This window comes from Bos grunniens, chromosome 3 (genome assembly GCF_055505025.1).
Source record: "Bos grunniens cultivar Pamir isolate PY7600 chromosome 3, Bosgru_T2T1.0, whole genome shotgun sequence".
NCBI classification, from domain to species: domain Eukaryota; kingdom Metazoa; phylum Chordata; class Mammalia; order Artiodactyla; family Bovidae; genus Bos; species Bos grunniens.
In genome coordinates, this window is record NC_141167.1 from 69,745,942 (window position 1) to 69,759,942 (window position 14,001).

Below are 14,001 nucleotides of genomic sequence, written 5' to 3' on the forward strand. Positions count from 1 at the left end.
CTGTGGGTGCTCCTGACCTCTGTCCAGTTAACCCTTCTTACAGTATCTAGCACCTGCTGCCTTGTATTAAGTTAATATACAAATTATCTGAGAAGAGGGAATGGGACTTTTTTCTTATCACCCTGGAGTCTAGTCAAGTACCCTGCACTTGGAAAGCACTACATAATACTTAACAATGAATGAATGGACAAGCGAATGAATCAATAAACATATTCTAGAACATAATTTAATTTCTTCCAAGATCTACATTTTCTTCCAAGCAAGTTGGCCAGTGTCTCCTGTAATCCAATCCTTCAGGTCATTCTGCCTTCCTTCCTAAATTACAGGCAGTTTGACCCAGTGGTTAAGAGCAGTGACTCAGAGCCAGCTGGACTCTGAGCTTTCCACTTACCAGCCTTAGGGCCTTGAGCCTGTTAAGACTCTATGGGCATCAGTTTCACCAACTATATAACATGGGGATAATACGTGTGCTTATTCCATCAGATGGCAAAGGATTAAACATGTCTTGTGTATAAAACACTTAGAACAGTGACTGGCACTGGCACATAGTAAGTGCTGCTTGAGTACTCACTATCATTACTTCCACCCTCTAAAGCCATAGTTTATTAAAAATTTTTCTCCATTCCTTTGGTTCCTATGGAAGGAAGGTTTTGTCTTTATTGTCCTCCATTGAAGTTTAAAGTCAAAACAGTTTTTCTTACAGTTCCCTAAACATCAAACTGCTGGCCTCCCTAGACTCAGCCCGCTTCTCTTCCTAAACCAGCTTCTGTCTGGGCACACATAAGCCCCATTAAGCTTCTCCACTGCCACCACCTTCTCTTCATCTGGCAACTCTATAGACTTTATCAGTCATTTTCCCAAAGCTCTTGCTCATGTCATAATCATGACCAACAGCATCTCCATGGCTCACTAAACTCTGGGCTTCAGCCGGACTTGGAGATACTTCAAAGTCCCCATATGATTTGGGAGAAGGATAGGGAAGCTGTTTGCTTTGTCCAGAATGAGATGCCTTTTTTCCATGTATTTGTTTACCCTGACACAAATCAACCACTCAGGCTTGCTACAAGCTTGATGAAGACCTCCACCAGATATACCACCAAAAAGGTTGAGACAGCTGCAAAGGTTTCTGTTTCCCTGGAGAAGGAGTTTCATGGAAGGCTAAGAATCACCACAGCAACCAGACTACAAAAACAGTCCGTGGGCTGCAGCCCCATAACTCTGGTAAAGCAATTTGTACTCCGTGAAAAGGCTAGGGCACAGAAGTTGAAAAATGATCAAAGTAAACACTGCTCTTCAAGCACCATTCTGTTGTGCTGATTTCAAGGCATCAAGTCACAGCATCAAAGTTCTGTTATGAAAGATGCACGTCAAGTGCCAAGGATTTGCTCGGCTGAACTAACTGCTCTGGTGCGAAGGTCTAGAGATAAGTTCGTAGCACATTTTCCAAAACAACCATTTCAAATTTGCTCTAAGAGCAGACCAGGGTAAAAATGTACACCATTATATCAAGTTACCCTGCCCAAGCTAGAACAGTTGTTGATCCCAACCCTGGATTTAAAAAAAGAGAGAAGGTGATTTTTCTTATTTTGGCCACACTGCACTGCATATGGGATCTTAATTCCCTCACCAGGGATTGAACCCTTGCCCCATGCATTGGAAGCACAGAATTTTAACCACTAGACCATGAGGGAAGTCCCAGAAGGTGATTTTCTGATAAAATTTTAAATAGACTTTATTTCATACTGACCTTTCCTGGACTAATTCTGATAAATTTAAGGGAAATTTTTCTAAACTTCATTTAACACTAATGAAGACAATGACCTGTTCCAGGGTCTCTGATCCACTACCTCAATTTATGCTATACTTTAAACAGCAAATAAGAAACTATATAAGAATAAAAATATAGTATATATTATATCTATACTACATAGAAGCAGAAACTATAAAGTATAGGAACTTAGGGACAAATTTCTTCATAAACTTATAAGAGTCTTTGATTTTTATTAACATGATCAAAGTTAATTATTAACTATGTTTACTACAGCTTTAATACACAGAACATTTTTATTTTAAGGAACTCAAAGTGATGTACCTGAGTAGCCCTACAGCATCCTCAAAAGTTAGGTAAGAAAAATATACAATTCCCACGAGCAATAATTTATGGAAGAAATTATCAGAATCTCAATTACATTGGTGGTACATAATGAATTAATGAAACAAAATACTTATTAGTAGAGAGAAATCTTAATTCAAATTACCCTGAACAGAACATTTAGAAATTTGATTAGAACAATGGGAATGTGTACACACACATTACATTCCTCTTCTCCAGGTGCATCCCAAGCATAGTGCAGCTCCCTGGATCTATTGTGAAGAACGAGTCCACTTGCACAAGTTCTGGGGTTTGAGCAAGATGCTCAGATGTAAATGGGTCTGTGGGGAACAGAAACGGAGCTCTGGTGGAAGGCCCTGAGAGTGAACAGAGCAGAACAGGGAACTAAGGGGACAGGGCAGGAGGGCAGGGAGAACCTTGAGAGAAATGTCAAGACAGAGAAGGTAGTGTGGGTAGGCTTGGAGGGCATTTAATTCAGATAGAGCTGAGGAAATATATAAAAGAACATAGAAAAATAAAGTTGGAAAGGTAGACTGGGGCCAGATCTCAATGAGCCGTGAAAGCCAAGCTTAACTAATCGGTGAAGGCAATTGAAAGAAGAGCGTGTAATGTAATTCACTGAGATGTGACCATGGCTTGCCTCTTGACAAATAGTGGGTACGTCAACTTCTGGCGTATCAAGTGTGACTTAGTTAATCACATTAATACATTAATTTACTAAACTCCCTTCAATCACCTCAGTTATTTGCCCAACAGAATATGTATCAGTAATAGAAATGTTTTTAAAACCCACTTTGTACAGGATCCCATTCCAAATCTTATCCAGTATCATTATTAAGGAATTATCAAGGAGTATCTTGCAATGGGAGAAAAATAAATCTTAATCCTCAACCCCAAGTATCCTAGACCTGAGGGGTTTGTTCCCTTGCTTTATCCCCAGCTTATAGGCCCTCAATAAACACTTGTGGAGTTTGGGATATATTTTAACCATAAACAATGAAGAAACTAGGCAACTACTATGAGTTACAAGCCTCAAGCATTTTTACAAGGAATAAGTCATGAGCCTGATAATGCAGTCCTATTTATAATATTCTATGCAAGAATCTTTAAATCCCACCCCTAGTTCTCTACTCTGTAAGAAATGAACCAGACCATTTACTCCTAAAGTGAAAACAAGTCTTCATTCTCTATCCATTGTCTTCCTGAGATGAACTCCTAAATCTTCGCAAGACCTAACAATAAGTTTCCAGTAAACACCTGAAACAAATTTGGGTCATAATTTCTCATATCGTATTCTTTTCAAAAGAGAAAGCAAGTAAACAGTTGGTCAGCAATTTTGGAATGAAGATAAGATTGTCTGATTTACAGAAAATGACTTATTGCCTGCCCTTGTGGAGAAGTTAATTATCCTTGCCTGAGAAACAGGGAAAAGGTACTTTCACTATAAACCACAAACACAGTTGCTTCTCAAACTTGTCTTCTTCCTGGGATAAGATTCTGGACATATCACTCATTTAAAGAAAAAAAGTTCTGCTTTAGTTATCTTTCTCTGGGATTCAATTTCCCCATAAGTGAAGGGACTAAGCCAAAGCCTACAGTTCTTTGAGCAACCAGTAGAATCAGTAAGTCTTCAAGACAGAGCCCTAGGAATAGACGTGGCTAATGAAAAAGAATGGGCTGATGTGACTGAGTCATCAACTCACAAATTCCAGGTCACGCTAAGCGATTTGTGCACTCAATTAAAAGGAAAGAGTGACAAAAGTTTAAACTTGCCAAAGTGAATACAGAGAGTAAAACAGAAGATTTTTATTTAAGAACTGAAAATATTCCAAAATGAATTTATTGGACTTTTCAGACCAATGAGAGCATTTTAGAGAATCTTATTCTTTTCTTTTTAACTCTAGGTCAGTGTGTGCCTTATAGTCTTTTATGCTTGACAGAAACAAAATAAATCATAAAATACTCAAGGCTAATCCTAAAGGTAAATCAAGATTTACAGTGTCTTTTAAAATACAGAGTGTTGACAAGATAATAGTTCTAGGACAAGTTAATTTATTTGGTTTTGCTAATTTCTTTTAGATATACTTTTGAATAAGAGAGTTGCGTGGTTTATACTGAATTTCAGGAAGACTGGAAGATTTTTCTATTGTCTATCTTTCTAGTAAATCAAAATACGATTTAAAAACAAGAGTCAACAATAACTTTATTATGCTGCCAGGTTCTAAAACCACTATTTTGATGGGATAATATCCCTTAATAAAGACAATGGTTGCTCTTGGTTAAACCATAAATCAATAGGCTGAGAACAAGTCTTAGTCACTACAATTGACTCATTCAGTGTCTATGACCAGCTCTAGATCCAAGGTGTGAAGTTATGAAGTTCTCTCATTCCCCCCAACTCTTCCTTTTTACTGCCACCTTTTTGTTCCCCTAGTACTTCACTGGCTGTTCAAGAAGCAAAAGAAAAGGGAAAAGGGTAAAATTAGAACCAGTGGGCTTGGTTACTGTAAGCAGTGATAAAAACCTGAAAGAAGAGGATAAAACACAAAATGAAATTTGTGCATAATAAAATTGCTGACCTTTAGTGATACAGGAGATTTTAGACACAGTCTATTTTTTGTAGAGGAAATATTTATTGCAGAGGAAATTGAAGCCCAAAGAGGTGATGGCATGCCCCAATTCCACAGCTGGTTATGGCATCATTGGGGCTAGAACCCAAATATCCATACCAGTGATCCAGCTTTTACTTATCCTGCTAGTGGAACTTTCCATGCCTCTCCTTACAGAACCAATTCTCTGATACTGAAAAAGATCTCCCTGAATCTTTAGAGTTCAGGGTCAACCTCTTTAACCACTGGATAAGAACACAGAAATATAAACAATGCCAAGAAGCATCGTCTCTCCCTGCAAAGCATCATATGATCTGACCCTTGACTAGCTAATCCCATCTCTTATGCTTTCCTCCTTGCTCACTAGATTCCAGCCATGCTGGCCTTCTCATCCACCTCCACAAGTCACTTCCAAGCTCTGGGCCTTGACATAAGCAGATCTTGTATCTGGCATATTCTTCCCACGGATCCATGCATGGTTCACTCCTTTTCATCATTAGTATGTCTGTTGAAGTGTACCTCCTCAAGGAAGCTTTTCCTATCCACCCTAATGACCACTCCTTCAAGTACTTGAATACCTCATGTTCAAAACAACACAAGCATTACAAAGGCTGAAACTCTGCCTTCTTCACCACTACATCCCCAATCCGAGGGAAATGCCCGTACATGGTGAACACTCACATATTTTTAGAACGAATAAATGAATGAATGTATGAAAGACAAAGGAAAGATGAACCAACATATGGGGTGACTTCACAACATGGTGCTGGGAAATCTTTGCATTTATGTTTTTGTAAAATTGAAGGGAAAAAAGGTAGCTGTGGATATAGAAAAGTTACCAGAAAGCCTTTTGGCATCTATCTAAACCATATCTGATAGGCATTTCTGATAAAAGGCCATGGCCAAGAAAACAAAAATAACCAACTTTCAGCCTACTTCAGATAAGCAAGAATTCAAGATCAAGTCATAATATATCTCAAAGTTCACCTGATTCTGCCAGCAGGAGCCCTGCAGTACTAAATTTTTGAGCATGTGAATGATACATTGTTTTACTGAAATATTTTCCAAGATTCCCTTCCAAATTCAACTCCATGGTCTTTTTTCTCCCCTAAAGGGCAAAATTCTAACCTGTTTCCAAGCTATTTGGTAATATTTTGGCACAGATTATCCAGCAAAGAAAGTTGTTTGTATAGAACAGAGCTATTGGGAGTAATAGGATGCCCCAACCTGCCCCTCTTTCTAAGTGCTTAACCTATATATGACACTCCACCTAGTCACATGTAATTCTTACCAGGTGGCTATTTTATTGAAGCTCAAAGACTTATCTCCAATATGATTAAAGTTAACAAACAATATCGGGAGCCATACTTAAGCCCACAGTTAAGCAGAGCAAGGAGGTGAGATCATCTAAATGGGAGCAGGAAGAGAGGGAGAATTTGCCATCCACTCTATCTTTGCTCGGAGATGGCAATGGCACCCCACTCCAGTACTTTTGCCTAGAAAATTCCATGGACGGAGGAGCCTGGTAGGCTGCAGTCCATGGGGTCGCTAAGAGTCGGACACAACTGAGTGACTTCACTTTCACTTTTCACTTTCATGCATTGGAGAAGGAAATGGCAACCCACTCCACTGTTCTTGCCTGGAGAATCCCAGGGACGGGAAGCCTGGTTGGCTGCCCTCTATGGGGTCGCACAGAGTTGGACACGACTGAAGCGACGCAGCAGCTATCTTTGCTACCTTTGGTAGTTTCAAGCGGTGTCAAAGACTGCCTAGTAACAGGTGCATATAAATAGTGATGTAATGATCAAACAAGTGTCAAAACCTTGGGAAAGTCCACCTTGCCCACACCCACTCAACTGTACATCAACCCCATCTACAGGAGATGTATGCTGCAGATTCAAGCTTGGGCTCTACCAATCACTTCCTAGTCCATGATTTGGGGGAGAATATTTAACCTCTCTCAGCCTCAGTTTCGATGTCTGTAAACTAGTGTTTATGCCCCTTGCAGGGGCATTGATGAGGCTGACCAGAATGCTGCCTTTCTTCATCCTCCGAGAAAGCAGTTTACCTGCTTGTTTAACTGTGGCTCCAATCAATGTGGTACCATTACCTCCTGCCAATAGGTCCCTGGATTTTGAAGCAGGATGACAAACTGATTACAGCTGCAAACACAATCCTTGATGATGTGAAAGTCACTCAGTCGTGTCTGACTCTTTGCAACCTCATGGACTGTAGCCTGCCAGGCTCCTCTGTCCATGGAATTTTCCAGGCTTTCCAATAAATAATTAGTGGCTTTTCTACTATTTTCCAGCTTTCCCCTCAACTTCTGGGACTCGGGTCTCATCAGAAACCAGGTGGGAAAGATACAGCACAAGCAGCACATGTGATTGGTCATCTTCACCAGTTACTCCTGTTCAGAAAAGGGTCGAGGGGGTAGGCTCAAGTCTTGCTCTCCAAACTTCATTGCAATTTGGGGGAATTTTGCTCAGAATCCAACAAAAAACAGTCCTGAGAATGCCATATTCATTCCATGCCTGACCCCAACACCACATCTGCTCTAAGGAGACCCCAAATTTCTGAACCATGGGAAATTTCTGAAACTCCATCACCTGCCTTTCCATCCTGGAGTATGCTTTCCAGAGAAACAGGAATACAGGAAGTGCTAAAGCCATGAACTTCTTCCAAGGCAGCTGAAGTCACTGGATGAAGTAAAGCCACGGTTTCTCCCAATCTGTGGCTGCGAAGTTTGGGGACAAACATTTATCTTTAGAGGTCTACCTAAATTGCCCCTTCCTGCGTTTAAGATAGCCTCAATCCATCTGGCTCTGAAGACCTGCATCAAGACAGATAGATGAGCACTCATTCTCCCATGGTAAACACCAACAGGCAGCGCCATCAGACGCAAGCTCTCACAGTTGCCAGGGTACTTGCTGTCCTAACGTATTTCATACTCCTCAATTCGGCTGTGTTTTATTTACCAGCCTCCGCCCCCAGTCTTGGAAAATTTTGCCTCCAGCCCTCAGCCAAACCACATCCCTATTTCAGACCTCTCCAAATTCTCACCTCCAAGTAGCATTGCCAGGCTAGCACACCTGGCTCCAATTACTTCGGCAAGGCGCCTCCCCCGGCCCAGTCCCTTCCAACACGCCTGATTCCTTAGCACTTCTGTGTTTACCTCGGCCCAGCTGCAGTTGATTAAATCTATCTGGTTATGTTTCGATCATGGGTGTTTGGGGCAATAGTTTCGACGTCTCTGTCCCTTCAGTTCACAGGTGTTGTTCTTTCACAGGGTCTGCGCAGCGGTGCGCGGACTGCTGCCTTCGTCACTCCCACAATGCTCTGCGCTGGGGGCACAGTCCAGAAGACTTGCAGCCGAGGCTGTCCGGTTGCTGGTTCTAATTACGTGGGGAGGGAGGGGCCTTCGCTTGAGTAAACTGAAATGATTAGTTCCTCTAATCTTCTGTTTTTCAATAAATAAAGAGGGAGGCAGAAAGATGCTTTGTGTGTACTCTGTCCTGATGAAACAGTGAACTGTTAGGAAAACCAAGAAATTTCTACAGTGCGAGGCAGTAAGACCTAAGCAGTGAAACTGAAAAGCATTATCCCAAGCATTTGGAGGCCAGATTTGCCTCCCGGATCTGGAAATCCTTCTTAATCCAGGTTTAAAACACACACACATAAGAAGACATCAAATATTATTCGTTTACATTTCAGTTATTAGTTGGTTCCTAACCCACTGCACACTGAGGGTTTCTTTAAGGATATTTTCTAGTTTTAACAATTCCAGAAACCCACTTTCTGTTTTACTTTTCAATTGGTATTTTTCACTAAATGCAAATTAAGCTTTTTTTCTTTTAATTTGGAGGCCTGGACTAAGGTATTTTAAAAAACAAAACAAAAAAAAGCACTTAACTCTCAATGTACACTCAAAAAAAAACACTGGAAGAAAATATTATATCTCAATCTTCCCAACCTCTTCATATTGACAAATGAAGAAACTGATTCCCATGGGCTTACAGATTTGCTCAAGTTTAAATAAAAGCTTGATAAATGAAGAAATGATCATTAAGATGCACAATCCAGTGATCTATTTTTTACACCTTGAAACCTGGATTAAGAAACATCACTTGAAGGAGTTTCCTGACAGTCCAGTGGTTATGACTTGGTGCTTTCACTGTGGTGGCCTGAGTTCAATCCCTAGTCTGGGAACTAAGATTCCACAAGCTGTGGTGCAGCCCCCCAAACACACACACACACACACACACACACACACAAATTACTTTATGATTGAACCATATATACCAATAACCAGACTTTAGAGAAAACATAAAAAATTTCTAACTCAGTCCATTTAATAAAGCTAAGCGGTTACAATCATCATATGCACTTGTTCATTCAAGCATTTATCTCACGTATATTTATTGAATGCTTACTATGTGCTAGATATATTCTAATTACTGAAGATAGTGCAAAAAGTAAAACACCTCATGGATATTCTAATGGAAGTTAGTAAGTTCAGTCGCTCAGTCGTGTGCAACTCTTTGCAACCCCGTGAACCACAGCACGCTAGAACTCCCTGTCCCTTACCAACTCCCAGAGTTCACCCAAACCCATATACATTGAGTCGGTGATGCCATGCAACCATCTCATCCTCTGTCATCCCCTTCTCCTCCTGCCCTCAATCTTTCCCAGCATCAGGGTCTTTTCAAATGAGACAGCTCTTCGCATCAGGTGGCCAAAGTATTGGAGTTTCAGCTTCAACATCAGTCCTTTCAATGAACACCCAGGACCAATCTCCTTTAGGATGGACTGGTTGGATCTCCTTGTAGTCCAAGGGACTCTGAAGAATCTTCTCCAACAGCACTATTCAAAAGCATCAATTCTTCAGCACTCAGCTTTCTTTATAGTCCTACTCTCACATCTATAAATGACTACTGGAAAAACCATAGCCTTGACTAGACAGACCTTTGTTGACAAATGTCTCTGCTTTTTAATATGCTGTCTAGGTTGGTCATAACTTGCCTTCCAAGGAGTAAGTGTCTTTTAATTTCATGGCTGCAATCACCATCTGCAGTGATTTTGGAGCCCAAAAAAATAAAGTCAGCCACTGTTTCCACTGTTTCCCCATCTATTTGCCATGAAGTGATGGGACTGGATGCCATGATCTTAGTTTTCTGAATATTGAGCTTTAAGCCAACTTTTTGACTCTCCTCTTTCACTTTCATCAAGAGGCTCTTTAATTCTTCTTCACTTTCTGCCATAAGGGTGGTGACAGACAATAAACATGTTTAAATATAAATAGGTGGTGATATGAGTTATTTTTAAAAAGTAAAAACGGGTTTGGAGATAGTAGGGGTAAGGGGTATGGATATTTTAAATGGGGTGGTCTATGAAGATCCAGTGGATGTGACTGGTGATGCAAGTAAAGTCCGATGCTGTAAAGAGCAATACTGCATAGGAACCTGGAATGTTATGTCCATGAATCAAGGCAAATTGGAAGTGGTCAAACAGGAAATGGCAAGAGTAAACATCGACATTATAGAAATCGAGCTAAAATGTACTGGAATGGGTGAATTTAACTCAGATGACCATTATACCTACTACTGTGGGCAAGAATCCCCTAGAAGAAATGGAGTAGACATCATACGCAACAAGAGTCTGAAATGCAGTACTTGGATGCAATCTCAGAAACAACAGAATGATCTCTGTTCATTTCCAAGGCAAATCATTCAATATAACGGTAATCCAAGTCTATGCCCCAACCAGTAATGCTAAAGAAATTGAAGTTGAACGGTTCTAAGAATACCTACAAGACCATCTAGAACTAACACCCAAAAAAGATGTCCTTTTCATTACAGGGGACTGGAATGCAAAAGTAGGAAGTTAAGAAATACCTGGAGTAACAAGCAAATTTGGCCTTGGAGTACAAAATGAAGCAGGGCAAAGGCTAGTAGAGTTTTGCCAAGAGAACGCACTGGTCATAGCAAACACCTTCTTCCAACAACATAAGAGAAGACTCTACACATGGACATCACCAGATGATCAATACCAAAATCAGACTGATTATGTTCTTTGCAGCCAAAGATGAAGAAGCTCTATACAGTCAGCAAAAACAAGACCAGGAGCTGACTGTGACTCAGATCATGGACTCCTTATTCCCAAATTCAGACTTAAATTGAAGAAAGTAAGGAAAACCACTAGACCATTCAGCTATGACCTAAACCAAATCCCTAATGATTATACAGTGGAAGTGAGAAATAGATTTAAGGGACTAGATCTGATAGACAGAGTGCCTGATGAACTATGGATGGAGGTTTGTGACATTGTACAGGAGACAGGGATCAAGACCATCCCTAAGAAAAAGAAGTGCAAAAAGGCAAAATGGTTGTCTGAGGAGGCCTTACAAAATAGCTGTAAAACAAACAGAAGTGAAAGGCAAAGGAGAAAAGGAAAGATATACCCATCTGAATGTAGAGTTCCAAAGACTAGCAAGGAGTGATAAGAAAGCCCTCCTCAGTGATCAGTGCAAAGAAATAGAGGAAAACATAGAATGGGAAAGACTAGAGATATCTTCAAGAAAATTAGAGATACCAACGGAACATTTCATGCAAAGATGGGCACAATAAAGCACAGAAATGGTATGGGCCTAACAGAAGCAGAAGATGGGATGGCAAGAATACACAGAACTATACAAAAAAGATCTTCATGACCCAGATAATCATGATGGTGTGATCATTCACCTAGAACCAGACACCCTGGAATTCAAAGTCAAGTGGGTCCTATTAGGAAGTATCACTATGAACAAAGCTAGTGGAGGTGATGGAATTCCAGTTGAGCTATTTCAAATCCTGAAAGATGATGCTGTGAAAGTGCTGCACTCAATATGCCAGCAAATTTGGAAAACTCAGCAGTGGCCACAGGACTGGAAAAGGTCAGTTTTCATTCCAATCCCAAAGAAAGGCAACGCCAAAGAATGCTCAGACTACCACACAATTGCACTCATCTCACACGCTAGCAAAGTAATGCTCAAAATTCTCCAAGCCAGGCTTCAAAAGTACCTGAACCAAGAACTTCCAGATGTTCAAGCTGGATTTAGAAAAGGCAAAGGAACCAGAGATCAAATTGCCAACATCCACTGGATCATCAAAAAGCAAGAGAGTTCCAGAAAAACATCTATTTCTGCTTTATTGATTATGCCAAAGCTTTTGACTGTTAGATCACAAAAACTTGTGGAAAATTCTTCAAGATACGGGCATACCAGATCACCTGAGTTGCCTCCTGAGAAATCTGTATGTAGGTCAAGAAGTAACAATTAGAACTGGACATGGAACAACAGACTGGTTCCAAATCAGGAAAAGAATACATCAAGGCTATATATTGTCACCCTGTTTATTTAACTCATATGCTGAGTACATCATGTGAAATGCTGGACTGGATGAAGCACAAGCTGGAATCAAGACTGCTGGGAGAAATATCAATAACCTCAGATATGCAAGACACCACCCTTATGGGAGAAAGTGAAGAAGAACTAAAGCGCCTCTTAACGAAAGTGAAAGAGCTGAGTGAAAAAGTTGGCTTAAAACTCAACATTCAGAAAACTAAGATCATGGCATCTGGTCCCATCACTTCATGGCAAATAGATGGGGAAACAATGGAAACAGTGACAGACTTTATTTTGGGGGGCTCCAAAATCACTGCAGATGGTGATTGCAGCCATGACATTAAAAGATGCTTGCTCCTTGGAAAAAAAGTTATGACCAACCTAGATAGCATATTAAAAAGCAGAGATATTACTTTGCCAACAAAGGTCTGTCTAGTCAAAGCTTTGGTTTTTCCAACAGTCATGTATGGATGTGAGAGTTGGACTATAAAGAAAGGTGAGTGCACAAGTATTGATGCTTTTGAACTGTGGTGTTGGAAGAAGACTCTTGAGAGTCCCTTGGACTGCAAGGAGATCCAACCAGTCCATCCTAAAGGAAATCAGTCCTGAATATTCATTGGAAGGACTGATGCTAAAGCTGAAACTCTAATACTTTGGCCACCAGATGAAAGAGCTGATTCATTGGAAAAGACCCTGATGCTGGGAGTGACTGAACGCAGGAGGAGAAGGGGATGACAGAGGATGAGATGGTTGGATGGCATCACCGACTTAATGGACATGAGTTTGAGTAAGCTCCGGGAGTTGGTGATGGACAGGGAAGCCTGGCATGCTGCAGTCCATGGGGTTGCAGAGCTAGACATGACTGAGCGACTGAAGTGAACTGAACTGATGAAGATCTCTCTGTAGAGGTCATGGCTGGGCAGAGACTGGAGGAAAGAAAGGAACAAGTCCAGTGAGTAAACAGAAGAAGTGCTCCAAGCAAAGGATAAGAGGAAGGAACATGCTCTGCACTTTTAAAAGACATCTGGATCAACAACTACAGTATTGTGAAAATGGTGAGAGCAGAGGGGAGAGCATGAGAGTTATGCTGGGGATTGGGGATTTTACTCTAAATATAATGGGAAGCCACTGTGGCAAGCTGAGCTGGTGAATTTTGTGACTGGACTTAAGTTTTTAAAAGATCATTCAAGCTGCTATGTATTAGCTAATAATGACAGTAGCTAACATTTTCTAAGTGCTTATTATATTCCAAGTAATATTCTAAGCACTTGTCACATTTTAACTAACTGTCAGAGCAACTTATAAAGTATGTGCATGCTAAGTCACTTCAGTCCTGTCCCATTCTGTGTGACCCTATGGACTACAACCCACCAAGCTCCTCTGTCCATGGGATTCTCCAGACAAGAATACTGGAGTGGGTTGCCATTCCCTTCTCCAGGGGATCTTCCCAACCCAGGGACTGGACCCATATCTCTTAAATCTCTTGCATTGGTAAGCAGTACTTTACCACTAGGGCCATCTGGGAAGGCCAACTTATAAAGTAGATACTATTATTATCCCCATAAGAAGAAAATGAGGCATGGAGAAGTTAGATAACTTGCCCAAAGTCAGTTCATAAACAATGGAATCAGGATTCTAACACAGGCACTTGGGACTTGGGTTAGGGGTCCACTGAGCCTCAGGGGGTTCGAACCAAATGTGGTGGTGGGGGCAGAGGGGTGAGAGAAGTTGGGGGGGGGTCAAAGGTGTGCAGACTCAAAGTATATTTTTATGGTAGAATGAATAGGATTGCATGTGACATCTGATAAACATAGAAAGTCAGTGGATAATAACAAGGATTTTGGCCTTGGTAACTAGGTAGTAGTGCCCCTTATGGAGATGGAGAACACAAGCAGTGA

General features: G+C 40.9%; 1 protein-coding gene across 16 annotated transcripts in view; it reads right to left on the bottom strand.

The window, feature by feature from the left end:
* TGFBR3 (transforming growth factor beta receptor 3) overlaps window positions 1-14,001 on the bottom strand; it is a 209,315-nt gene that overhangs the window by 92,793 nt on the left and 102,521 nt on the right. For 2 of the 16 annotated variants that reach the window (XM_086391104.1, XM_086391102.1), the window contains exons 1-2: window positions 7,786-8,007; window positions 7,332-7,555 (exon numbers count right to left, since the gene is read on the bottom strand). The exons of 6 other annotated variants lie outside the window; for them this stretch is intronic. In XM_086391104.1, the coding sequence (XP_086247230.1) occupies window positions 7,332-7,394 (63 nt within the window). In that variant the 5' untranslated portion in view covers window positions 7,395-7,555; window positions 7,786-8,007. Of the gene's footprint in view, window positions 1-7,331; window positions 7,577-7,785; window positions 8,066-14,001 lie in introns of those variants that run through there. 8 more of the 16 variants (XM_086391110.1, XM_086391107.1, XM_086391103.1 and 5 more) reach the window with 7 other exon arrangements.